The following is a 27,274-nucleotide window of genomic DNA, read 5'->3' as shown; positions in this document are numbered from 1 at the left end:
AACTCTGGGCCTGGGTGCTGCCCCTGAGCTCTTCAGCTCAAGTCTACCACCCTACCCTTGAGTCAGGCCACTTCCCATTTTCTAGAGATTAATTGGAACTTCTTTTGCTAGCACTCTACCACTTGAGCCTCAGCACCACTTCCAGCTTTTCCAGTGTATGTGGTACCAAGGAATCGAACCCGGGTCTTCATGCATGCTAGGCAAGCACTTTAACCACTAGGCCAAACTCCTGGCCCATCTTACCAATTGTTAAAAGGGAAAAACCAAGTCTGGACAACACTTGGGAAACGGTCCCCGCTCTCCCTAGACCAAAAAGGGGCGGCGCCGTTCACTCGCCCGCCCAGCTTCCGCCGCCTCGGGGCCGCCGTGCGCAGGACCGGAAGTCGCTTCGCCCTTCCCCCTCCAGCTTCCGGCGGCGGCGGCGGCGGCGGCTACGTTCTCCCGCCTCCGCCTCCGTCGCGGTTCGTGGAAGTCCCGCCATGGCCCTGTCGTCGCGGGGGTTGTCCCGGGAGCTGGCCGAGGCGGTGGCCGGGGGCCGCGTGTTGGTGGTGGGGGCCGGCGGCATTGGCTGCGAGCTCCTCAAGAACCTGGTGCTCACTGGCTTCTCCCACATCGATCTGGTGAGAGGGGGGCCTGGGCGCGCGCTGGCTGAATGGCGGGCGGGCTCCTGAGGGCGGGGGGTCGGGGGGGGGGTGGGTCCGGCCCGGGGCCCCAGCGGGAAGGGGATTGGGGGAGTTGGGACCGTCCGTGGGGACCCCGGAATCGTCCGGTCTAACTCAGGACGGCAGTTTGTTGGAGGCGGAGGGGGGGGGGCGACAGGGTGGATCCCCACTACCACGGGGGCCTGGGCCGCACGCGCGGGCGCGGGTCCTCCGAACGCTCCGCACACACACCCCGGGCCCGCAGGACGGGTGCCGCGCGGGGCGCTGTTCATCTGCACACGGCCCCCCCCTCCAGTGGAGCGGGGCTGTTGACCTACCCGTTCACTCGCCTCGACTTGGCCACTGTCGGTGGGCGTGCACCGCGTTTCACGTTGAACCGATGAGCAGAGGGGGGGCGCCATGGCGGGGGGGGGGGTGGGTAGTGAACTTAACTCTGGGTTCACGAAAGAAGTTGTACTTCTTGCCTCATTGTGCCATTACAGGATGCCACTGGCCATTGTAAACCGAATTGGTTGGGTGTGTGTGTGGGGGGGGGGGTTGCCCTTCGCGGGGCTTGAACTCGGGGGTCTGGCGTCTGTCCCTGAGCCTCTTTGTGTTCAAGGCCCTCGACCACTTGAGCCACAGAGCCACTTCTGGCCGTTTCTGAGTAGTTGACTGGACCGGAGAGCCTCCGACGTTGCTGCTCTAGCTGGAGAAGTGGGGCGATAGCTGAAGGGGTAGGGCAGTAGCCTAGAGCCCAAGAGCTCAGAGACAACGCCCAGGCCCAGAGTTCAAGCCCCAGCACCCACCAAAAACAGAAAGGAAGAGAGATTGCAGATTGGACAATTGGAAAGATGAGAGGGAATTTACAGACCCTCCACACTTCACATTCCGGTTCTGCACTACAGAATTAAACGTTAAGTACTGCTAACAGAAATAGCCATTTTGTAGTAGATGGAAGTAGTGAATTTGGGTTGGGGAGACTTACATGGGTTTCCTGATGCCTGCTAGGCCATGCCTTTAATCCTGGCAGAGTAAGACTCTTGCCTTTTAATTTAATTAATTTTTTTTTTTTTTTTTTTTGCCAGTCCTGGGCTTGAGCTCAGGGCCTGAGCCCTGTCCTTGGACTTTCTCAAGGCTAGAGCTCTGCCACTTGAGCCTCAGCACCATTTCCGGCTTTTTTCTATGTAGGTGGTACTGAGGAATCAAACTCAGGTGTTCGTGCATGCTAGGCAAGCACTCTACCACTAAGCCAAACTCCCGGCCCCTTAATTTTATTTATTTTTTTTTTATGCAGCAGAAGTGTAACTAATTTAAAAAAAATTGTAGTTCCTTTAGGAATGACAAATACAGGTTTAGTTGATTATGTTCTGAAGATTTTTTTTCCCCTTTTTGTTGGGAGTGGTTTTGGGGCTTGAACTCAGTGCTTGAACACTGTCCTTGAGCACCTTTGCTTAAGGGTACTGCCACTTCCGTTTTTGTTTTGTCAGTCCTGGGCTTGGGCTCAGGGCCTAAGCACTGTCATTGGACTTTTAACAGGCTAGCACTCTGCCACTTGAGCCACAGCACCACTTGTGGCCTTTTCTGTGTATATAGTACCAAGAAATTGAACCCAGGTATTTGTGCATACAAGGCAAGCACTCTACCACTAGGCCAAAATCCCAGCTCCACTTCCAGTATTTTGAGTGGTTAATTGGAGATAAGGATCTTACAGACTTGCAGGCCTGATGGGATCTCAGCCTCCTGAGCAGCTAGGATTGCAGGCCTGGGCGTAGACACTCTGAAAAGTTTAATTAGTTAAAACTATTAGAAGCTGGGTGCTGGTGACTTAAAGTGATAGAGTGCTAGCTAGCCTTGAGCTAAAGAGCTCGGGGACAGCCCCCAGGCCCGGAGTTGAAGACTCAAAACAGGGGGGGGGGAAATAGTAATAATACTAGAAAGGGGCAGCCTAGTGGTAGAGTGCTTGCCTACCATGCGCAAAGCCCTGGGTTGGATTCCTGGGTACCACGTACATAGAAAAAGGCAGAAATGGTGCTGTGGCTCAAATGATGAGAGCACTAGAGTTGAGAAAACTGCTGAAGGAGAGTGCCCAGGCCCTCCAAAAAAAACAGGACTGGTGCACCGCCTCACCCCCCCCCCAATAAAAAACTACTAGCAAGTTTTGCAATTAGGACTATTTATTTTTTTATTTTTGCCAGTCCTGGGCTTAAGCTCAGGGCCTGAGCACTGTCCTTGGGTTTTTCTCAAGGCTAGAGCTCTACCACTTGAGCCACAGCATCACTTCCAGCTTTTTTCTATGTATGTGGTACCAAGGAATTGAACCTGGGTCTTCGTGCATGCTAGGCAAGCACTCTACCACTAGGCCAAACTCCCAGCCTTCCTGTGTTTAAGTGCTAAGTTAATGACATGAATCTGTCAGAATTTGTGTTTTCATTAAGTTTTTATGCTAAGTAATATTTTGAAATATGTTAAAAGACTGATTGGACAAAAATGTCATCCTAGAGTAGTATTTTTTTTTTTTTGCCAGTCTTGGGCTTGAGCTCAGTACATGAGCACTGTCCTTGGACTTTCTCAAGGCTAGAGCTCTATCACTTGAGCCTCAGCACCACTTCTGGCTGTTTTCTAAGTATGTGGTACCAAGGAATCGAACCTGGGTCGTCATGCATGCTAGGCAAGCACTCTACCACTAGGCAAAACTCCCGGTCCTAGAGTAGTATTTTTTAGGTGACTTTTGCTATCAAATCTCAGTTGTGTCACTTTATTTTTTAATCAGTTTGAGGATTTTATTATGGCAAGTTGGAAAGGCATTTTTTTCCCCCCCTACTCTTAAAAGTTCTGTGTTCTGGATGCTGAGAACAGAGCTATTAGAACCTCCCAGATCATTTATGATTTATGTGGGGTTTGTGCATTTGTAGATTGATCTGGATACAATCGATGTCAGCAACCTCAACCGGCAGTTTTTGTTTCAAAAGAGACATGTTGGGAGATCAAAAGCACAGGTAACTTTCTTATACATTTCTATAATCTTTGTATTAATTCTAATCTGTTGGAGGGAGAAAAATGGGTGGAGACTGTAGTCCTTTATTTTTGTTCTACATAATCCTGTAATGAGGTGATTCCACATTGAAATTTTGTTTTTTAGTTGGTAAGGAGGCTTGAACTCAGGGCTTGGTCAGTGTCCTTTAGCTTTTCTGCACAAAGCTAGAACTCTACCACTTTGTGCCACAGCTCTACTTCTGGTTTTTGGGTGGTTAATTGGAGATGAGTCTCAAGAACTTTCCTGCTGAGGCTTTCTTTGAACTGTGATCATCACATCTCAGTCTCCTGAGTAACTAGGATTACAGTCTTGAGCCCCCAGCACCTGACAATATTTACATTTATGCTTGTACTTTGTTTGCCTGAGCCTGGAGATCCTACTACATCCTAGATACTGACTTCAGTGTAGTTGAAGAAGCTATAACCTTGAGTATTCTCAATATGGGGGTTTAAAAGACTTCCCTTGTGGCTGACTTCTAGGAGTTTTCCCTCCTTTTTTTTGTCAGTTGTGGGACTTGAACTCTGGGCCTGCGGCGCTGTCCTTGAGCTCTTCAGCTCAAGGCTACTGCCCTATCCCTTGAGCCACAGCCCCACGTCCGGTTTTCTGGTGCTTAATTGGAAAGAAGAGCCTCACAGACTTTCCTGCCTGGTCTGGATTTGAATCTCAATCCTCAGATCTCAGCCTCCAGAGTTGCTAGGATTACAGGCATGAGCCACAGCACCTGGCTCATTTTTTTGTATTTAACTCCTTTCTCTGGTAATAGCCAGAGAAAGACTGTCACCTAGTTTGTTTGTGGATATTTACTTAATGGCTCTTTTCTCATGCTCTGATGTGAATGACTATCATACTTCATTATTGCATCTTATTTTATTCAATTTTTTTTCCCACTCCTGGAGCTTGAACTCAGGATCTAGGCACTGTCCTTAAGGTTTGTCAAGGGTAGTGCTCTACCACTTGAGCCACAGCACTACTTGTAGCTTTTTCTGTATATGTGGTATCATGGAATCGAATCCAGGACTTTGTGCATGCTAGGCAAGCACTCTACCACTAGGCCACACTCGTAGCCTCACTCCCCCCAATTATTATTATTTTTTTAATGTGTGCTGTGGTACTGAGGGTTTGTCCTTGCACTGAGTTACAGTCCCAGCCCCAGTTTTTTGCTCAGACTTATCATTCATTTGTAAGAGTTTATGATGGAGAGTGGGGTTGAGCTCCCATTATTTTGTAATTAGGTGGGTATCTTAATGGAATTGGATCATAGTTTCATATATTTTAGTGTTCAAGATAATTAAGATTACTGTGTAAATAGCAATATTTATGTCAGCCAGATTTAAAGTACAGACTTGCCATAGTAATTTGCTATTGTTTCTTTTTCCAGGTTGCCAAAGAAAGTGTACTTCAGTTTTACCCGAAAGCCAACATTGTAGCTTACCATGACAGCATCATGAAGTACTCTAATTAATTATATTGTAGACTTCTGCCTGCTTCTCCCTACCCCTGTACCCCTCTTCCTCACCCCCCAACCCCATTGTTTTTTAATTCCTGTCTTGGGGCTTGTACTCTGGGCCTGGGCACTGTCTCAGCTGCTTTTCTCAAGTCTGATGCTCTAACACTTTAGCTACAGCACCACTTCCAGCTTTTTCTGAGTAGTTTATTGGAGATGAGTCTCAGGAGCTGAGCACCTGATGGCTTATGCCTGTAAGTCTAACTACGTAGAAGGCTGAGATCTGAAGGTTGTGGTTCAAAACCAGTCAAGTCAAAAAAGTTCCTGAGAGTCTTCAGTGAACCACCAGAAGAATGAAGTGGCACTGTAGATCTAAATGGTAGAGCACTAGCCTTGAATGTAAAACCTCAGGGTCAGTACCCATGCCCTGAGTTCAAGCTTCACAACTAGCAATAGAAAAACTCTCGCAGACTTTCCTACTCAGGCTGGCATTGAACTATGTATGGTCCTCTGATCTCAGCCTCCTGGATAGCTAGGATTACAGGCATGAGCCACTGTTACTCAATATATCTACTATGAATTTTTAATAAAATGTTTATAAAGTATAAGGTATTTACTAGACCTAAAATCATTGTGCATTTTAAGATTACTTCTCTAGAATGGTTAAAATAAGCTAGTTTGTATACATGTATGTTAACACATTTTTTTAAGAGATGTTATCCTACTCATTATTTAGAAACTTATTTTTGGATTTATTGTTTTAAATAAGATATTTCAAGTTGTAAAATGTTCTTTGTAAGTAATGATTCAGACTTTGTAAAAAATACATTTTATCTTACTGATTCCAGTAGGTTTTTTTCTCAGTTTAAAGGGTTCCTTTCCAAACTAGTCCTGGGGCTTGAACTCTCAGGATCTGGGCACTGTCCCTGAGCTTCTTTTGCTTAAGTCTCAGCATCACTTCTGAGTTTTCTATTTAGAATGGTACTGGGGAATTGAAGCCAGGACTTCCTGCATGCGAGGCAAGCACTCTACCATTAAGCCACTTGCCCAGCCCAGATTATTAGGATTCTGACACCTTAAACAATGCTGAGACCTATAATGAGGAAGCAATTTTGCTATTACATAGGGCCTGGGCACTGTCCTTGGGCTTTCTCAAGGATAGCACTCTACCCCCATAAGCCACAGCAGTACTTCCGACCTTTTCTATGTATCTGGTACTGAGGAATTGAACCCGGGGCTTTGTGCATGCTAGGCAAGTACCCTACCACTAGGCTAAACTCTCAGCTATGAATACATTTAGAAAAGAAAAGTAATTACATAATTTTGGAAGTGTTGGGGAAAAGAAAGTGAGCACAAGTTATTGTCTATGTGTTTGAATTAAACCACGGGCTTTAGGCATGCTGACCAAGTACCACAGATCCCTGTCCCCTGGTGTCCTTTATGTACAGTTGTCTAGCTCACGAGTAAATACTGTCCAAAATAGCCCTTATCGGCAGTGCTCAAATTAGTCTTAAATTTTCTCAGAGCATTTGAACCTCCTCCGCATGTGCACTCTATAGACCATCCTATGTCTCTATAACTGCCCGGCCTTTTTTGCTTTCCCAGGGCTGCTAAAAGTGGAGACCCCAGGGGCCTGAACCCTCCCTGCTCCTGACCACGTGAGGCTAAGCCATAGGCCAGGCAGACCCTGGGAATGTGTTCTCTCTGTGTTCCCAGGCACTGGCTGCCCTGAGAAGGCCTGGTGGGACTAGTGAGGTCATGCCATCTTTCTGCCAGTTTCAGATCCTTGTTATGTGCCTTGGGTTGCAGGCCAGAAAGTATAGGAATTTGAGGAAAATAATGTCTTCAACTTTTTGTGTGTTTGGAAAAAAGTCAGACCTATATTATCATCACTTCCTTTGGTACTATCGCTATTTTGTTCATTTTTTCAGGGTTGTTGTATTGTGAAGATACTGGATATAGCCAGCTTGGGTAACCATTTTGTTTTTCTTTGCAGCCCTGACTATAATGTGGAGTTTTTTCGGCAGTTTATATTGGTTATGAATGCATTAGATAACAGAGGTAAGGTTCTTAATACTTAATATCTCTCATTATTTCCCCTTCATATCAAAGATAAACTCCATGGAGTATGAAGTATAGTCAGTATTTAAAACCTGTTTGGGTCACAGGTACTAAAGTATCCGCTGTACTAAGAATGGATTTTGTTAAGCATATACATAATTCCATTTCAGATGGTGTTTTAACTGGGTATCAGTGTGTCTGTCAGTGTGGGCTTGCAGATGCCATGGCTGAGATCTGAAGATCATAAAATAGAGTTAACTCTGACCAAAAGTGCAGCTGTGGTTCAAGGGTAGAATACTTGGGTGAGAGCATGAGACCCTGAGTTCAAGCCTCAGTACCAGTAGAAAGTGGGAGGGGCCCTCTGGAGCGTGGCCCAGTCGTAGAGTGCTTGCCTAGCATGCTCAAAGACCCAGGTTTGATTCCTTTGTGTCACATACATAGAAAAAGCTGGAAGTGGTACTGAGGCTCAAGTGGTAGAGCTCTAGCCTTGAGAAAGCCCAAGGACAGTGCCCAGGCCCTGAGTTCAAGTGCCACTACTGGCAAAGAAAGAATGACCTTTGGCCAGGAGTTTGGCCTAGTGGGAGAGTGCTTGTCTGGCATGCACCAAGACCTGGGTTCAATTCCTTGGCACCACATTCATAGAAAAAGAAAGACCTTTGTGGCTAGGCATGTAACTCAGTGGTCAAGCATTTGCTTAGTGTCTTCAAGGCCGTGATTCCATTCCTGGCACTGAAAAAAATATACCACCCCTTGCTAACTGGTAATTGGTTTGTTTTGTAGCGGCCCGAAACCATGTTAACAGGATGTGTCTCGCAGCTGATGTTCCTCTAATTGAAAGTGGAACTGCTGGTTATCTTGGTCAAGTAACTACTATCAAAAAGGTAAAGAAAAGAAAGTGTTTTTATGGGCCAGGAGTTTGGCCCAGTGCTAGAGTGTTCACTTAGCATGCACGAGCCCCTGGGTTCGATTCCCTGGAACCATACATGCAAAAAAAGCCAGAAGTGCCAGTGTGGCTCAAGTAGTAGAGTGCTAGCCTTGAGCAAAAAGTGTCCAAGGACTGCCCAGGCCCTGAGTTCAAGCCCCAGAAATTTTTTTTTTTTTGGTGGTTTTTTTTTTGTTTGTTTGTTAAGTATTTTTCCTTTCCAAATAGTTATTTGAGATCTCTGGAAATATACAGTATAAGCAAGTCAACACCCAAAGTGTAAGGACATTCATGTCATGTAAAACTTAGGATTGATAGCTGAGGCCCTGGATTCAATCTCTAGTTTAATCTCTCATTCTTCCTTCCCCAAAATAAAAATAAGGGTGCTATGAAGGTACCCCCAAAGAGACTACAGGGTGACAGATCTTTTGTGTATCTGCCACTTTGTTCCTGTTATTTTATGCACTAAAAATCTTTCACTGTTAAGCATAATAAGCTTGCTATTAAAAAGAATTGTTTTGGGGCTGGGAGTGTGGCCTAGAGGTAGAGTGCTCGCCTAGCATGCATGAAGCCCTGGGTTCAATTCTTTGGTACCACATAACACAGAAAAAGCTGAAATTAGGTGCTGTGGCTCAAGGGTAGAGCACTACCCTTGAGAAAGCCCAAGGACAGTGCTCAGGACCTGAGTTCAAGTCTCAGGACTGCCCCCCTGTTAGCCATGAGACTATGTGGAATCCAGTTGTAGATGATAAGGTAAAGCATGCTTCCATATGTGACTGGATTGCCAATGTGGCTCAGCTGTGGAGCTTGTATTTGGTAATCCCCAGCAGCAAATCAGTATGGAAGGAACCTGAATTTATAGATTTGCAAAGAACTTTTAAAACTTCATTGGCAATACTTAAAACATTTAAGTTAAAAAAAAAACCAACAAAAAAGAAAACATTTAAGTACAGTTTAGTGGTAGTGGGGCTCATGCCTGCAATCCTAGCTGCTCAAGAGGCTGAGATCTGAGGATCAAGATTCAATGTCAGCCTGGACAGGAAAAGCCTTGAGACTCTTTTATCTCCAATTAACCACCAGAAAACTGGAAGTAGTGCTATGGCTCAAGAGCAAAGTGAAATGGCTGAGGAGCTCAAGGACAGCACCTAAGACCAGAGTTCAAGCCCCTTAACTGACTAAAGAGTAAAAATATGGGCTGGGAGTTTGGCCTAGTGGTAGAGTGCTTGCCTAACATGTACAAAGATCCAGGTTTGATTCCTCGGGATCACATACATAGAAAAAGTCAGAAGTGGTGCTGTGGCTCAAGTGGCAAAATGCTAGATTTGAGGAAAAAGCTGAAGAACAGTGCTCGGGCCCTGAGTTCAAGCCCCAGGACTGGCACCAATCGGGATATTGCATAGAGGGGTTACAGTTACATTTGTCAGGTAATGAATACATTACTTCTCGAACCTTGTTACCCCCTTCTCATGTTTTTGTCTCCTTTTCCTTCCCTCTCCCCGATCTTTAAAAGGGTGTTTTGTTGTTGTTGTTGTTGTTTTGCCAGTCCTGGGCCTTGAACTCAGGCCCTAAGCACTGGCCTTGGTCTTTCTCAAGGCTAGAGCTTTACCACTCGAGCCACAGCACCACTTCTAGCTTTTTCTATGACTGTGGTAGCAAGGAATTGAACCCAAGTCTTCGTGCATGCTAAGCAAGAACTCCACCACTAGGCCAAACTCCCAGCCCCCAGTCTTAAAAGATTTTAAGATAGGGTCTCTCATAGATTTTGCCTGGGCTAGTCTGAATGGTAATCAGGCCGGCACCTGGGATTATACGTGTGTACCACCATACCAAAGATTGCATTTGCTTGGACTCCATAACTTCACTGAGCCTAGTTCAACCATAGTTTATTCAAGTAGCTTTGTTGTATTAGGAGATTCTTTATCTAGAAAATAAAGATTTTTTAGAGTCACTGGGTTCTTAAAGTTCTCATGAACACAAAAATCTTGGTTGAAATGTTGATGAAGAAATGAAGTATCTGCAATTTTTGTGATCTTACAAATATTAAAATACTATCACCGTGGAATAAATTTTTTGTGTCCTGACTTTGTAGGGTGTGACTGAGTGTTATGAATGCCATCCAAAGCCAACCCAGAGAACCTTCCCTGGCTGCACAATTCGTAACACGCCTTCAGAGCCCATTCACTGCATCGTTTGGGCAAAGTATTTATTCAAGTAAGAGTGTATATTTCTGGACATGATTTTTGGTGGTGATGATGGGAAATGAGGTCATTTTTGCTGAAATATTGAGGCTGTACTTAGGTTTAAATATGATGAAGAGACACTATAGTTGCTTTTCTGTTTCTTGGCGTAAGTTCAGACAACATTCATTGCATGCGTTGGAAGCTTAGTCTCATAATGGAGACACATGAGATATATATGTCTGTCTGTCTCTATGTCTCTATGTCTCCTAGCTCCTATTTTTAAAAATCACAGTGGGGCGGGCACTAATGGCTTGCCCCTGTAATCCTAGCTACTACTCAGAGGCTGAGATATGAGGATTGCAGTTTGAAGCCAGTCTGGCAGGAGAGTTTGTAAGACTTATCTCTAATTAACCACCAAAAAGCCAGAAGTAGAGCAGTGGTTCAAGTTGTTTATGCTCGCTCACCTTGAATAAAAAAAAACAAACTCAAGGATAATGATCAGGCCCTGAGTTCAAGCCCCTGGACTGACATAAAAAAAAGTCACTGTGGTAGTTAATACTTTGTGGGGCTTGAAGTGTGACTCAGTGGCAGAGCATCTGCCTCATATGCTTATGGTTTTCAGTCCTCAGCTTCAAATGAAAGAAAACAAGTTTGTGCTAATAAAGAACTTTATCCTGAAACTTCAATTTAAGGGAAGAAAAGCTGCAGAGGTGACTATCTATGATCAGATGAACCATGAAAAAGGAGAGACCAGGGCTAGGAATTTGGCCTGTGGTAGAGTACTTGCCTAGCACGCATGTAGACCCTGCATGAAGACCCGACTTTAAGTCCTCAGTACCACGTGCATAGAAAAAAACTGGAAGTGCCCGGGCTGGCTCTGAATCTCCATCCTCAGATCTCAGCCTCCTAAGTAGCTAGGATTGTAGCTAAGTAGATAGGATTGCAGAGGAGAGCCAATGTGCTCATCGAGAAAATGCTTTTTAAATAGTCTATTTTTAAATTACAGCCAGTTGTTTGGAGAAGAAGATGCTGATCAAGAAGTGTCACCTGACAGAGCTGACCCTGAAGCTGCCTGTAAGTAAGCTTACTCGCCCTGTTGTAGTAACCAGGCAAGCTTAGCTGCCAGATTGTTCTTGCTTCTGTGAAAACGGGTAACCTGCTCCACCACCTGCGTGTGGTTTAATCCTTGTGATTAAGCCTCATAAGGTGACAGCTTATGGTGGTGACCACCTGTGTGCAATTATCACCTGCATACAGTGTTGACCCACTGAGAGCTAGTGACTATTGCTGTGGCGTTAAGGTTCCCCCCTGCCCAACGTGGCTGGGATATTACACTGTGAGCTTCTTTTGTCTGTTTTGGTTTTCTTTTGATTAACTGGGGCTTGAATTCATGGCTTTGCACTTGCTAAGCAGTTGTTCTACCACCTTGGGCCACAGCCGTGACCCTGTGCCTTTTATTAGAGCCTGCTGCCATTATTTTGCTGATTGTAATAACCTGGCAGGCTTAGCTGCCGAATTGTTTGTTTTTGTAAAATGCTTAACCTGCTCGACCACCTTCGAGTGGTTAGGATCACCTGCGTGTGGCTTCATCCTTGTTATTGACTATGGGCATCATAAGGTGACACCATGTGACTACGTGTGCTGTTTACCTTTAAGAGCTGAGCCACACAGGAGGCCAGTGTTGCTCTCAGCCTAAAGGTGGAGAGTAGCCACTGCTCTGCTATTAAATTGACTCCTAGCTCGATTCACTGAGGGCTGGTGACGGCTGCTGAGGGGTTCGGGGACCCCAAAATGTCTGGTGGTTCTTATGTTCTAGACGTCATTATGCATCATACTTTTCACATAGTGTTTTCCTAAAGGGTGGTTCTCTTTTACAAGTAACTCAGGATGGATCAATTTCACAGCTGTAATCATTTGAGCTTAGAGCTGGTCTTCACATCCACTGGCAAGACTGCCCTCTAAGCCCATGAACAAGTGTCCTTCAGAGCCTGAGGCAGGAAAAGGTGCTAATAATGTGCCTCCCTCAACCACTCTTTTTTTTTTTTTTTTTTTGCGTTCATGGGGCTTGAACTCTGGGTCTGGGCGCTGTCCAGGAGCATTTTAAAAAAAAAGCTCAAGGCTACCGCCCTACCTCTGAGCCACAGCCCCTCTTCCTTTTCTAGTGAAAAGTCTTTAGTGACTGGGCTGGCTTTGAATGGCGATCCTCCCGTCTTAGCCTCCTGAGTAGCTAGGATTATAGACATGAGCCCCCTTTCTCCGCCCTCCCCCTTTTTTTCTTGGCTTGAACTCAAGGCCTGGGTGCTCTCCCTGAGCTTCTTTGACTCAAGTCTAGCACTCTGCTACTTGAACCACGGTGCCATTTCTAACTTTTCTGAGTAGTTAATTAGAAGTAATCTTAAGGACTGTCCTATCCCCACTTGCTTCAAACCGTAATCCTCAGCTCTCAGCCTATTGAGGCATGAGCCACTGGCAGTGGTGGCTGGCTTGTACTTTCCGTTTATTGCAGTGTAATAACCTGGCAGGCTTAGCTGCCAAATTGTTTTTGTTTTTGTAAAAAGGCTTAACCTGCTCAATCACATGCGTGTGGTTTCATCCTTGTGGTTATTGACTGGGCATCATAAGGTGACTACCACCTGCGCAGGTAGTGTCTACCTTTAAAAGTAGCTCAGCCCCACAGAAGGTCGGGGCTGCTCTCTGTCAGCCCGAAGGTGGAGAGAAGCCGCTGCACTGCCATCAAACTGACCCTAGCTCAGTTCACTGAGTGCTGGTGACTATTTCTGGGCAGTTCGGGCCCCCTCCCCCCCCTAAAAAAATGGCTGGGTTATTATAGCAGAAGCAGAAGGTGTGGTGGCACTTGGGTGACTTCAGGAGTGACTGCAGGCCAATGCAAGCTCTCTTCCACACTGACAACAAATGTGCATTTTGCAGGGGAACCAATGGAAGCTGAAGCCAGAGCCCGTGCCTCCAATGAGGATGGTGATATTAAACGCATCTCTACTAAGGAATGGGCCAAGTCCACTGGATATGATCCAGTGAAACTTTTCACCAAGGTTGGATTTCCCCCTCCTCATTTCCCAGATCAGACTGAGGAACCCTGCAGATGCTAGGAAAGCGCTGTGCTGCTGTGCTTCCTTAAAACTCAGCTAGGTTTATTTAACTATTATGCATAGATAATAGGACACAATTGAACGAAGGTGCTTTGTAGGTCTGTGCTAGTGATATCCCATAGTGACAGATGTAGTCAGGGCAGGCTGGCTTAAGGATTTGCATGTCCCTGTAGGTAGGTGGGCGCTCTCATCAGCCTTCCCTCACTTCCACAAAACCACCTTTTTTGGTTTGTGGTATTTTTTTTTGGTTTCACTCTACCACTAGGCCAAACTCCTGGCCGCACAAAACCATCTTTGCTTTCTGCTATTCTCCTCTCTGTACACATCTTCCCATTCCCGTGTGATTGGCATGTTCCAAGTTGCCCTTGACTTGCAAACCTCCTGAGTTGATCTTTATCGCTATTATCCTATGCTCAGTATTTCTATGGAAATAGACAACTGTGTAGACTTTTAAGATACTATCATCTGAAATCTTACCATGACCTGAAACCACATATTTTCTTTTTGCCAGTCCTGGGGCTTGAACTCAGGGCCTGAGCATTGTCCTTGGGCTTTCCTCAAGGCTCTAGCACTTGAGCCACAGCACCACTTTCAGTTTGTTCTATGTATGTAGTATCAAGGAGTCAATCTGGGTCTTTGTGCATGCTAGGCAAGCACTGTACCACAAGGCCAAATTCCTGGCCCCTTACCACATATTTTCATGTGATGGTATCTTAGTCTACATACTCATATTTTAGTAACAACTGTTGGTATTTATAGAGATACCTATGGTTTTGCCTTCCTCTTCTTTCCCACCCCCACCCCCCTAATCCTGGGGAATTTGGGGCCTTGAGCTTTCTCAAGGAATCCAACTCAGGGCTTTGTGCATGCTAGGTGAGCATTCTACCACTAGGCCACATGCTCCCAGCCCCATGCTTATTTTTTTGGAAGGGAAAGGCACATGTAAAATAGTTCAAAAGTCAAAACACTGAGGAAACTGAGCATGTTTCGAATGTGTGTCTCCTTTCTTGACCTGTAACCACAAACCTTGGGATAGTGCTCTATGGTATTTCTGTGTAGTGATTGTGTTCAGTTCCTAGGAAACTTGATAATGTATTTATTGAACCCCTTAATTTATGTGGTTCTGCTTCATAATGGACTGTGGATTTATTTGTGGTGGTGGTGGGATGGAGAGGCTTTTTGCAAGGTAATTCAGGGCAAATAATTTCCTTACCTTGATTTCTCTAGAGCACTTCTTGTCCTGGGACTTGAACACAGGACCTGGCAGTATTTTTTCTTGAATGCTGTTCTTTTACTTGGGCCATAACACTACTTCAGACTAGCTTAGGGTGGCTTTAAACCTCAATCCACACATTGCAGCCTCCTGAGGAGCTAGGAACACAGGCATTAACCATTGGCACCCAGTCACTTCTGCCTTTTTTGGTCATGAATCTTGAACTCAGGGCCTGGGCATTGAGCTTTTGCTCTCAAGTCTAGTGCTGTACACCTTGGGCCACGGCTCCATTTGTGGGTTTTGGGTGGTTGATTGGAGTCTGCTCAGGCTAGCGTTAAACTATGGTCCTCCGATCTCAGCATCCTGAGTAGACAGGATTGCGGGCTGAAGCCACCAGTGCTTGTCTCAGAAGGCTGAGATCCAAGGATTGTGGTTCAAAACCAGCCCAGGAAGAAAAGTCCATAAGACTTTTTTTTTCCCTCCAGTGTTGGGCTTGAGCTCAGGGCCTGAGCACTGTCCTTGGACTTTCTCAAGGCTCGAGCTCTACCACTTGAGCCTCAGCACCACTTCTGGCTTTTTTCTATGTATGTGGTACCAAGGAATCGAATCTGGGTCTTTGTGCATGCTAGGCAAGCACTCTACCACTAGGCTAATCTTCCGACTCCCATAAGACTCTAATCTGTAGAAAAAGCTAAAAGTGGTGCTGTGTCTCGAGGGTAGTTCTCAAGCGATGAGTTCAAGCCCCAGGAGGAGCCAATCAAGTAACATGAGATTTCATAGTGTAATACTTACAATAAGTCAGTTTTTAATTTTCAGCTTTTTTTCCTCCAGCTTGACTTTTTGGGTTCTTAGGATTTGTCTTTTCCTTTAAAGCTTTTTAAGGATGATATCCGGTATCTATTATCAATGGACAAGCTTTGGCGAAAGAGGAAACCTCCGGTTCCATTAGACTGGGCAGAAGTACAAAGTCAAGGTAAAGAGTCCGTTTTTGTCCTTGAGACCCCCTAAGCTGGAAATTGCCTTGCTTAGTCTTCTAGAGCAGCAGAGCCAAGACCATTGGGACTGAAAAGGTCACAGGAGAGTGGAGCTGCCCCTTTTGGAGCAGTTCCCAACTTGCTGGGCAAATAGGCAGTACTGTGCTGGGCCTGATGTTTAGCATCCTGCTCATGATTACCCCTGAGCTCCAGCAGGCCTATGGGGCCGGGCCTTCCCTTCTCAACCTGGACAGTTTCCACTATGCTTAACATTATTTCAGTAATACTGGTCTCAGTAGTACGGCTTTGTGTTTTTTCCTTACTCGCCAATGATTTGAGTTTGGTTTGTTCATTAGAGTGCAATAGTTAAGGCAACTTCAATAATACTTTTTTTTTTTTTTAATTTTAGGAGAAGAAACTAATGCCTCAGATCAAAATGAACCCCAGTTAGGTCTGAAAGACCAGCAAGTTCTAGATGTAAAGAGCTACGCAAGGCTTTTCTCCAAAAGCATTGAGACCTTGAGAATGCTTTTAGCTGAAAAGGGGGATGGAGCGGAGCTCATATGGGATAAGGTTTGTTGGGAAATGTGCACTAATTACTTTGGTGTTACAGTGTGCCAGATATCCATGTTTGTGTTTAGCAGTAACCAGAAGATTGATTTTGTATTCTAGTACTAGGAGTACTGGGGACTGAACTCAGGGCCCGAGCACTGTCCTTGGGCTTTCATCAATGCTAGAGCTCCACCAGTGAGCTCTACCAATGAGTTCTAGCATGACTTCCGGCCTTTCTTACGTATGTGGTACCAAAGAATCAAACCCAGGTCTTTGTGCATGCTAGGCAAGCACTCTACCACTAGGCCAAACTCCTGGCACAGTAATGGACTTTTTGTTGAATGGAGTTTTTGGAAGTGGAATGTTTCAACTGACTTGGGAACATAAAAACAGTGGTATTAATGGACTATCAAAACCTTTTGAAGGTAACAGCTCACTGACCTGGACTTTCAAAATAAAACTGTCCTGCCCTTCTCCCTCCATATGTTGGGGTGCTACTCAACGGTACCCCAGCCTGTGTTTTTTTTTGTGCCGGTCCTGGAGTTTGAATTTAGGATCTGGGCACTGTTCCTGAGCTGCTTTTTGCCCAAGGCTGGCTCTCCCACTTGAGCCACAGCTCTACTTCCATCTTTTTTGACAGTTTAATGTAGTCTCACACTTTCACAACAGTTAGCTTCAAATGGCAGTCCCCAAATTTCAGCCTCCTGAGTAACTAGGATTACAAGTTTGAGACGTCAGCACCCAGCAAGGGAAAATAATCCTTAATGCTGCTTTTAAGTTTATATTAAGTTCTTGTTAGGCGTAAGTTCAGCTGGGTGTTGGTGGCTCATACCTGTAATCCTGGCTACTCAAGAGGCTGAGATCTGAGGATCGAAGTTCAAAGCCAGCCTGGGCATGAAAATCTGTGAGACTCTTATCTCCAGTTAACCATCCAAAAACAGGAAATGCAACTATGGCTCAAGTGGTTGAGCACTAGCCTTGAGCTAAAGATCTCAAGGCTAGCACTCAGGCCAAATTCAAGCCCCATCACCCACCCAAAAAAAAAAAAAAAATAGCCCAAGAAACTAGTGAGCCCTTGTTCCCTTCATGTCTGTCACCCTAGGCTTACTTCCCTTAAGTAGGCTTTCCTTGGCCAGCTTCTCCCTGGAGACCCACTGATATGCCTTGACTGCCAGCAGTGTTGTGATCACAGGAAAGTGAGCTTTGTGACTTTGTAGGAAGCTGTCTAACGAACTTTGTGTTTTTACAGGATGATCCATCTGCCATGGATTTTGTCACTTCAGCTGCAAACCTCCGGATGCATATTTTCAGCATGAATATGAAGAGCAGATTTGATATAAAATGTAAGTCTTGAATTTCATTATCAAACCTTAGCACTTTGTTTTGTTTTTGTTTTTTAACAGCTATATCTGTTCCGTCTTTTCCCCCATCCCACCCCCCCAGCAATGGCCGGGAACATCATTCCTGCCATCGCCACCACTAATGCAGTCATTGCTGGATTGATAGTGTTGGAAGGATTGAAGATTTTATCTGGAAAAATAGACCAGTGTAGAACGGTGAGTATTACAATATTATAAGAAGCACTACAAATTTATGAGAAACACAATATGTGAGCTGGTGGCTCACACATATTGTGAATGATTCAAACTGGTCAGGAGACTGAGATATGAGGATTCTGGTTCAAAGCCAACCTGGCCAAGAAAGTTCCCGAAACTATGGATCAAAATGGGTACAGTGTTAGCTTTTAGAAAAAAGCTCAAGGCCAGAATTCAGGCATGAGTTCAAGTTTCAGCAGTGACCAGAAGTACATTAAAAATAAAAAGCAAGCCGGGTGTGGTGGCTCACTCCTGTGATCCTAGCTACTCAGTAAGCTGAGAGCTGAGGATCACAGTTCAAAGCCAGCCTGGGCACAAAAGGACCTGAGACTCTTATTTCTAATCAACCTCTAGAAAACTGGGAAGTGGGGCTTGGCTGAAGGATAGGGTGGTAGCCTTTAGCTGAAAAGCTCAGGAATAGCGCCTAGGCCAAGTTCAAGCCCCATGACCCACAAAGAAAAATAAGCACATTCTATATGGATTTTTTGTTTTGTTTTTGCCCCAACATGTCCTGGGACTTGAACTTAGGGTCTGGGCACTATCCTTGAGCTTTCTCAAGGCTAGTACTCTACCTCTTGAACCACAGCACCACTTCCAGCTTCTTCTGTGTATGTGGTAACCAAGGAATGGAACCCAGGGCTTCATGCATGTAGGCAAACACTATGCCACTAGGCACACCCCTAGCACATTTACTTCTATTAAAAATGAAAGAAGCCAGGTGCGGTGGTTCATGCCTGTAATCCTAGGAAATCAGGAGAAAGGAGGCTGAGATCTGAGGATTGCCTTGAGCTGAAGGGCTCAGGGACAGCACCATGACCCAGAGTTCAAGCTCCCTGCCCCCCCCCCCCCAAAAAATTTCATTTTGCTGTCTTATTTTTGTGTGTCATAGGGCTTGAGCCACAGCCCCACTTCCTTTTCTAGTGATTAGAGATGGGTCTCACCTTAGTGCTGGGCTGGCTTTCAACTGTGATTTTTTTTTTTCAGATCTCAGCCTCCTGAGTAGCTGGGATTACATGCCTGGAACATTTTAGTTTTTAGGCGAGGGCCTCACTTTTGGGGGTAGAAGATGTCTAATGCCTACTTCTACACACTGTTGGGACTGACAGCCTGTGCCACCATGCCTAACATTCATATATGACCTTTTTTGTGTGTTGCTGAATTATCTCCGCTTTTTTTTTTTTTTTTTGCTAGCTTGATAAAGTTTGCTGAACTTTAGCAAGATTAAATACAAATAGAGGAGATGCCAAGAGAACAAAGGAAGTTGAGCAAAGGAAGCACTTTATTTTGGTGGGTTGTGGGGCTTGAACTCTGGGCCTGGGCTTTGTCCCTGAGCTTTTCATCTTCAGCTCAAGGCTAAAGCCCTGCCCTTAAGCTAAGCCCCACTTCCCGTTCTCTAGAGGTTAATTGGAGATGAGAGTCTCAGGTCCTTTTGTGGCCAGGCTGGCACTGAACCTTGATCCTCAGATCTCTGCCTCCTCCGTAGCTAGGATGACAGGCGTGAGCCACCACGTCCAGCACATTCTGTGTTTGTGTCCCCAGTATAACAGGGTTCCTCTAGGTGATTCCAAGCTTAAAGAAATGTGGACTGGCAGTGTGGCCTAGTGGTAGAGCGCTTGCCTAGCATGCACAAAAACCTAGGTTTGATTCTTTGGTGCCACATACAAGAAAAGGCCAGAAATGGTGCTGTGGCTCCAGTGGTAGAGCTCTAGCCTTGAGAAAGCCCCAGGACTGGCAAAAATAAGTCTACCAGGCAGTGAAACCCTGTGCAGCTTATCTCAGCTGAGAGCATGATCTCCACTCCCCGCATAAAAATATTGAGCTCCTCCACTTCCCCCGAACTCCCCACAAGCTTATTTACATATCCATGGGGAATGACCAGCAGCCGTACCACACCTAGAGAAGGTTGGAAAACCAGCCTTCATACTTGCCTGTCTAGGGACAAGATTTCAGAGTCATATACTGTGATTGTGAACTGTTGATGATTCTCATTTGGTTTTTGTTTTTTTACCACAAAAGATTTTTTTGAATAAGCAACCAAACCCAAGGAAGAAGCTTCTGGTGCCTTGTGCGCTGGACCCACCCAACCCCAATTGTTATGTGTGTGCCAGCAAGCCAGAGGTGACAGTCCGCCTCAACGTCCACAAAGTGACCGTCCTCACCTTACAGGACAAGGTGAGTGCTGGGGCTGCAGCGGCTCATCGCTCCCCGGGGCGGTGGCTGCTCACGGGCTGCTCTGGCTTCCCCCACTCACTTAGCTGTGTGCCTTCTTGCTGGATTGTGTGTTGTTGTCATCACTGTTTCCTGCCTGAGAAAGACATGAATGTGTGTCTGGAAGAGGTTCCCTGGGTATAGGAGAGTGCAGGTACAATTGGTAGCTTTGCATTACAGGGCATGGGTAACTTAGGATGTTAGACAGTGCCTACTACCTATTTGGGACTCTGGCCAGGTCACTGGGGTTACTCTGATTGTATCTGTGGGAGATCTCTAAGTGGGGAGTGAGTCCCTAGGTTAGTGTGTGGCCTTCCTCCCTGAACTGGCTGTGCAGTGCACACTGACTGGCACTCACAGCTTGGTCATAGAAACAGCAGGTTTGAGCAGGCTAACGCCTGTTACCTTAACATTGAAGCAATTGTTTCTGGGAATGCGAGTGTGTAGGTTTCTGATGGCACTGATTTATTTAATCGTGACAGAACATTTACATACATGGCTTGGCAGAAGTGGAGAACTTGACAGACCGCTCGGGGAGGAGTGATGGATCTGAGTTCTCAGTGCGTCTTCTGTCCTGTGGTTGGCGCAGACTGAGAGTGGTGCAGTGTGTGGCCTTATTCTGATTCTGTAGGGGAAAAAAAACGGTAACAAGGACCTCTAAGAACTACTTTATCCCTGTGGTATCTGATTTGCCTCCATGGACAAGTGTGAGGATGAAAGGAGACAAAATCCTAATAAAACTGCTCCTTTCCTTGACCAAAGGGGAAAACATTTGCACAAAAGAATTTCAAGGTTTTTTCACAGGCTTTAAATTACCTATACTGATTCTGCAATTTTTTTTTTTCCTTTGTAGATAGTGAAAGAAAAATTTGCTATGGTGGCACCAGATGTCCAGATTGAAGATGGCAAAGGAACCATCTTGATATCTTCAGAAGAAGGGGAGACTGAAGGTACCCTGGCCTTTGTTTTACCCTCTGACTCTGGTGGCGTGTCCATTGGCTGTGTGCTGCTGTGTCACAGTTGCCTTCTGCCTGCATCCTATCTTAATACAAATCCAAATTTGAGGCCTCTGCACAGTTGTGTCTCTGGAATTACTTCAGTAACCCAGTGCGCAGGTGCCAAGCGTGGAATGGGATGCAGGACTTGGCCACTTCTAGAGAAAGGCCTGGTCTGTTCCCATGGCCTGAGGGTCAGTAGTGGTGACCTTCCCCCCCCCCCCCCCCCCCCCCCCCCCCCGTTTGCCTGTTAGCTTAGCAGGTGGAGGGTGGCCACATCTCCAGCCATGGCCTGCTCCTACCTGGAAGCACTACTGAACACCTGGGTTCACATCTGGCTTTCTGATCTTTTGGAAGCTCAAATGGGCCACCTCCATTCCCAAAGCCATGTGTTCAGTTCCCCTTGCCAGGCTAACATTCAAACATGTGATCCTTTTGTATGTGACTTTGTTGAAGTCACATACAACTTGTGTTGAAGTTTCTTTAAATGCTTCAGATGACACTAGTCACATTGGACTGTTGTCCCCTATAGCCGGCACTGGCAGCTCACACCTGTTATCCTAGCTACTCACAGATCTGAGGATCACAATTCAATGCCAACAGGAAATTCCAGGAGATTCCTATATCCAGTGAACCACTAGAAAGTGGAGCCGTAGCTCAAAGTACTAGAGGGTTAGACCAAAAGAGCTCTGAGGCTGTGCCTAGGTCATGAGTTCAAACCCCATGACTGAAAGAAAGAAAAAAAAATACCTTCAGTGTTCCAAGCCTCGAGGTAGGCTCTTCGTGTCCAGGTTTTGCTGGTGTGCCATTACTTGTACTGGTTGAAGGGCCAACTTTTCCCGTATGCTGATTTGCCGGTGACGTATGTGGCTCGGGTCATTTATCATCTGTACTCCCCAGATGCTGGTGAGGATTCAGCAGTTCTGCATGCTCTTGTCTCTCTACCTCCCTGTCTGCACTCTACACAATAGCCAGGCACTCTTGTACCACTGAGCTGTAGCTCTAGCCCTTGATGAGTTTAGACTTGGTATCAGGGCTCTTGATTGGTGGTAGCTGTTGGTTGAGAATATTCAGTCACGTGTAACTGGTCATGTATCGACTAGGTACTAGTTTATTTTAGGAGACTGGTAAATATTCAAGCTGTCTTTACCCCAGAGCGAAACATTAAGGGTTTGTCTCTGATACACTCAACTGTTTGTTTTCATCCACTCTTCTAAAAAAAATTTATATTTTTGGTGGGTCATGGGACTTGAACTCTGGGCCTGGGCATTGTCCCTGAGCTCTTCAGCTCAAGGCTACCACCCTACCCCTTGAATCACAGCCCTACTTCCCTTTTCTAGTGATTTAATTGGGGACGAGCGTCTCATGGTCTTTAGTGTCTGGGCTGGCTTTGAACCTTGATCCTCAGATCTCAGCCACCTGAGTGGCTACAATTACAGGGTGAGCCACCACACCTGGTAGCTCTTTTATTTTTTTTATTTTTTTTATTGTAATTAGTAAAAGGGTTACATGATATTTGCCAGGTAGAAGGTGCGTTAATTCACATACATTGATACCCTTTCACATTTTTTTTTTAAATTTTTGTTTTGGTAGCTCTTTTAAACTTTAACATAAATATGGTGATTGACCAAGAATCTCTTGGGATGCTTTTTTTTTCCCCCATTCTGGAAGCCGGAAGTGGAGCACGAGAGGTGGCTGCAAGTCAGCTGTCTCCCGAGGCCTCTGCCAGGCCTGTGTTCACAGCGCATGGCCTTCCCCCGTGGGGGACATGTCAAGTTGGATGACAACCCACACATAAAGGCTTATTTTACCACCACCACCACCCCTTACAATGCAAATCTCCAAGTAGGCACATCTCACCTTCTAGGGGATTTGGGTTCAAAACAATTTTGGAGGTACTCAGTTCAGCCCTAAAAAGCCCACAATGGGACTGTGAACACCTAACTGAAATGCTCTTGTTCTTTCTGCATTGCCTAGCTAATAACCACAAAAAGCTGTCCGAATTTGGAATTAGAAATGGCAGCCGCCTTCAAGCAGATGACTTCCTCCAGGATTACACATTGTTCATCAACGTCCTTCACAGGTGGGGGCCATTGCTGGGGTCTGTGTGCACAGTTGGGGGAGGAGTGTTTCCTCCCTTTGGCACCAGTGCTGCTGGGAAACTGCACTGTGTCCTTAGAGTTGGGACAGGGCCTGGAAAAAGTCACAGACCATGGGATAGTGCTCCGTGCTGGACTGCAGAAGGTTCATACACACGATATGTCCTTGGCTGGTGTGACGCCCACAACAGGCCCGCTCTGGTTCTGGTGTGGCAGGTTTGTGGCTAGGTGGCATCTTTGTGGTTGTTCCAAGTTATACTTGGATTGAAAGAGGCAGAAAGTGGCACAAAAGCCTGATTCAAATTGTGAGGCTAGGACATGGAAGGGGCTGGCAGTGGAAGAAAGAACCTCACATAGAAGGGGAGACCAGTTGAGGTGAGGGGTTATCATGCTTTTTAGCTTTCTAGAAACATCTCCCCTTAAGACCTGTGCCTGTTCTGTTTCACTTTGATGCATGTTCTTGGGAACTCATATCCAGAGGCCATGTCCCCTGCCCCTAGACCAGACAGCTGGCCGCTCGAGGTGATAGTGCAGGGTATGGGGTGTTGGGGCACAGGCTGAAGTGCCTTGTGGCTGGCACTTGGTGTTCATCGTTTGAGTTAGACCTTTGGATTGCACCGAATCCTGGTCATGTGTGTGCGGTGTGGTGTCGGGCAGATCCTGACTTCCAGCGTGGCTCTCTTGCAGCGAAGACCTCGGGAAGGATGTTGACTTTGAAGTTGTAGGTGATGCCCTAGAAAAAGTGGGCCCCAAGCCAGCTGAAGATGCCACCAAGAGCATCACCAACGGCAGCGACGATGGCGCCCAGCCCTCTACCTCCACAGGTGAGCCATGGCCTTGGCCCACCCCTTCCGCAGACAAAGCCTCAAGCTCGCCAGGGCCTGTGGGGTTATCGCTGGCTGTGTGACAGGGCTTTGACCAAGAGAAGGCGGCCAGCACTTCACAGGGGAAGAGACAGATGCCTTTGGGTCCTGTTTCCAACTGGAAACGGCCTGGGAGTGGCTTCTGTGTGTGGGATCGGCGGCCTCAGTCAGTGCCTCTGCCTGCCATGCGTGGTCACCTGGTGACTGGCACACGTGTCAGCTCCTTGCTATCATGGCCACTGCCGTCCCCTCCTTCACTCTCTAGTCCGCCTGTTGATAGCCATGCACCTTCCCCTCCCCGCCTGCTGCTCTTTAACACGGTGGTTCTCTGGGCATTCTGAGAATGCTGGGAATGAGAAAGTGTGGCCCTCCTGTAAGAAAGTCCTTCAGGTGCCAGGCCCGAGTACCTCACGCCTGCTCCTAGCTGCTCTGGAGGCTCAGATAGGAGGATCACAGTTCAAAACAGCCCAGGCAGGAAAGTCCATGAGACCCTTACCTCCAGTGAACCACCAGAGAACAGGAAGTGGAGCTGTGGCTCAGAGCGGTAGGGTACTGCCTCGAGCACAAAAGCTCTGAATTCAAGCCCTGCACAGACAAGAAGTTTGTGAGAAGTCATAATAGACATCTACTGCTCTCCTACTGATAGAGGGTTCCGAGACCATAGCAGTAGGTAGACACTCTGCTTATTTGATTGTTGCAGACTGGGAAATTTAAAAAAAAAAATAAAAAAAAACCACCCTTGCGGGGTCGGGAACGTGACCTAGTGGTAGCATGCTCACATAGCATGCACGAAGGGACTTGAGCAAAGTCCCTGGAACCACATGTGTGGAAAAGGCCAGAAGTGGCGCTGTGGCTCAAGTGGCAGAGTGCTAGCCATAGCAAAAAGTGTCCAAGGACAGTGCCCAGGCCCTGAGTTCAAGCCCCAGGACTGGCCAAAAAAAAAAAAAAAAAAAAAAGCCCTATGGGTATGTTAAGAGCTTTTTACCTGAACCCGGGCTGCTTCATCTGCCGTTGTGGGGCTTGGGAAGTCGATCTCTGTGCCTCCGTTTCTCTCCGGAAAATGGATACTAATGTCATCTTCTTTATAGGGTTGTTGTGATGGTTAAATGAGTTGTTGTTGCACAGTGCTCGGCTCAGTTCCCGGCACCTTGTAAGTGCTGCTTGTTCCTGTTGTCCCTGTGACTGCTCGATCACTTCAATATGGTGTTGGCCCCACCAGTCAGGAGAGTAGAGAGTCCAGGAAACACACTCACAACTGCTCCTGGTTGACATGGCATCTCCCCACTGACCCTCTCCACACACATACACACACAGCAGAGAAATGTAGAGGATGGGCAGTTGACCGTGAGCAGTGCTTGTTACACTTGCTGTGATGTCCTGCTCAGATGCTTCACCTAAAGCTGGCACTTCAGCCATACCTCTACTTCCAGCTTTTTGCTGGTCAGAAGTCAGTCTCTCAAAATTGATACTTTAGCTGGGGGCCTATGGCTCACGCCTGTAATCCTAACTACTCAGGATTAACTACTGAGGATCACAGTTCAAAGGCAACCCGGGCACAAAAGTGCATGAGACTCAATGCCAATCACCGGAAAACCACAGTGGAACTGTAGCTCAAAACGGCAGAGCGCTAGCCTTGAGCTGAATGAAGAGCCCAGGGACAGCGCCCAGGCCCTGAGTTCAAACCCTGTGACCAATAAAAAGATTTGTCCCAGCTGACTTCAAACTTTAGTCCTCAGATTTGAGCTGCCTCGAGTAGCTTTACAGGGGTGAGGCATCAGCACGCAGCCCGAGCTAGCGTTGGATCACATGCAGTCCTGACAGGCCCCTAATAACACTGGTCACCATTTTTTTACTTCTGCCATAAGCACAAGAGCAAGATGACGTGCTCATCGTTGATTCCGACGAGGAAGGTCCTTCTAATAACTCCAGCCTTGGTGAGGGGGAGAGAACTCGCAAGCGGAAGTTGGATGAGGAGAATGTTTGTGTCAAGAGGTCGAGGTTGGAGACGACGGAAGAGCTTGATGATGTCATTGCCTTAGACTGAGCAGTTTGCCTTCCTAAATTCATCTGGGCAGAGCCAGGTGGGTCGCTTCGTCCTCTGTTCCAAAGGGGAAACATCAGCTTGCAGCAAGATTCTGCTCCCTTTGAAAGCCTTTGTTTTGCTAGAACTTTAGAAACCTTGCAGTATGCTCTCTGGAAAGTAGGAATATAGTTTCAAAATTCTTTGAACAAAACCACGCAGTGCATGTCGCCTTTGTACTGTAAATACCCTTAGGTATCATGTAACAGGTTAAAAATATTGTGGCTTAGTCAAGTTGATACCTGGTTATAAATATTACGCTTTTATTTTTGGCTAGAAGAAGAGTTATTTTCAGCCTAGATAAGTGATCATTTTCGTACTTTTAAACTGATACAGATTCGAAAGAAGTGTCACGTGCTGTGCATTAAGACTTGTTTCGAAACGTTAGCCGGCACTGTGTATTCTGGAGGAGAACAGTGTTCATCTGCTCACATTTTCAGTTCATGCTGCCTGTGATGTCTTCACGGAGACAGGTTTTGTGTCTCGTTAACAGTTCCAAGTTATTTATATTTGATGTTTTGTAAAACTCAACGAATATTCTGTACTTAATGGACCAAATAAATGGCATCTGCGTACTTGTTACCCAGGCCTCCTGCGCCTGCTCCTAGCTGGGCACGCTCGGCCTGCCTAGCTGCAGGGTGGGGCTGTGACTCCAGCGCTGGCCTGCTCAAGACCAAGGGTTTGATCATCAGCACCACAAAAACAACCGCAAACGGGGTTTGAAGCCCCTCCACTGTGTTGTGTTCAGACTCAAGTAAACCCTTTCCTACACGCCGAACGTCGAAGCACTGTGAAGGTTGGTCAGTAAGACAGGCCTGACTTTGGTGGGTGCTGCCGGGGCAGATGTGGCCAGTAGCCCTCGGAGGGGGCACGAGAGGGCTGTTGGCTTCTCGCCTCACAGGGGACAGCCTGGTCATTGGTTTCCCTACATGGTCCCAAAGCTTGAGCTCCATCCTCAGTGGATTCAGCCATTCGGCAAATAACTGACCAGCCGGAGATCACACCGACCTAGCTGCACAAAGAGGACACAGAGCCACGTGTGTGGTGGGGTAGGGTACACACAAAGCCCTAAGGGCCACCTTCAAGGGAGAAAGTACTTCAGTGTCTGGTATTCCATAAACAACTGGCTGGGATGTTGAGTAAATCACTGTCATTTTATGAAGATTCTAGGTTAAGAGAAAAATAGAGCTAAAACCTAAGTTGGCCTAGCGTGCACAGAAGATAGCCTTGTACAAACACCAGGGATACCATAACTCGCTTCGAAGGAGTGATGGGAGCAGTGGTATGACGTTTTGCTTAAATG

At 46.4% G+C, this 27,274-nt stretch overlaps 1 protein-coding gene across 2 annotated transcripts; it reads left to right on the top strand.

The window, feature by feature from the left end:
- Window positions 1-435: 435 nt before the first annotated feature.
- Uba2 (ubiquitin like modifier activating enzyme 2) lies at window positions 436-26,553 on the top strand. Of its 2 annotated transcripts, none has more exons than XM_090322809.1 (17): window positions 436-620; window positions 3,557-3,640; window positions 5,057-5,127; window positions 7,119-7,183; window positions 7,964-8,064; window positions 10,195-10,316; window positions 11,292-11,359; window positions 13,214-13,335; window positions 15,479-15,578; window positions 15,989-16,152; window positions 17,381-17,474; window positions 17,575-17,687; window positions 19,743-19,898; window positions 20,788-20,884; window positions 22,907-23,012; window positions 23,716-23,852; window positions 25,757-26,553. In XM_090322809.1, exons 1-17 carry the CDS (start codon window positions 480-482, stop codon window positions 25,933-25,935), a joined length of 1,920 nt encoding a protein of 639 aa, XP_090178935.1. In that variant the 5' UTR covers window positions 436-479; the 3' UTR covers window positions 25,936-26,553. The 2 variants fall into 2 exon arrangements, with proteins under 2 accessions (XP_090178935.1, XP_090178936.1); XM_090322810.1 differs by lacking the exon at window positions 436-620 and adding an exon at window positions 931-1,032.
- The last annotated feature ends 721 nt before the right edge of the window (window positions 26,554-27,274 follow it).

The sequence above is a fragment of the Megascapheus bottae genome, chromosome 31, assembly GCF_031878675.1.
Source record: "Megascapheus bottae isolate mThoBot1 chromosome 31, mThoBot2.hap1, whole genome shotgun sequence".
In the NCBI taxonomy this organism is placed as follows: Eukaryota; Metazoa; Chordata; class Mammalia; order Rodentia; family Geomyidae; genus Megascapheus; species Megascapheus bottae.
The sequence above is the reverse complement of the archived record's forward strand: the minus strand, read 5'-3'. Positions and strand labels throughout refer to the sequence as shown.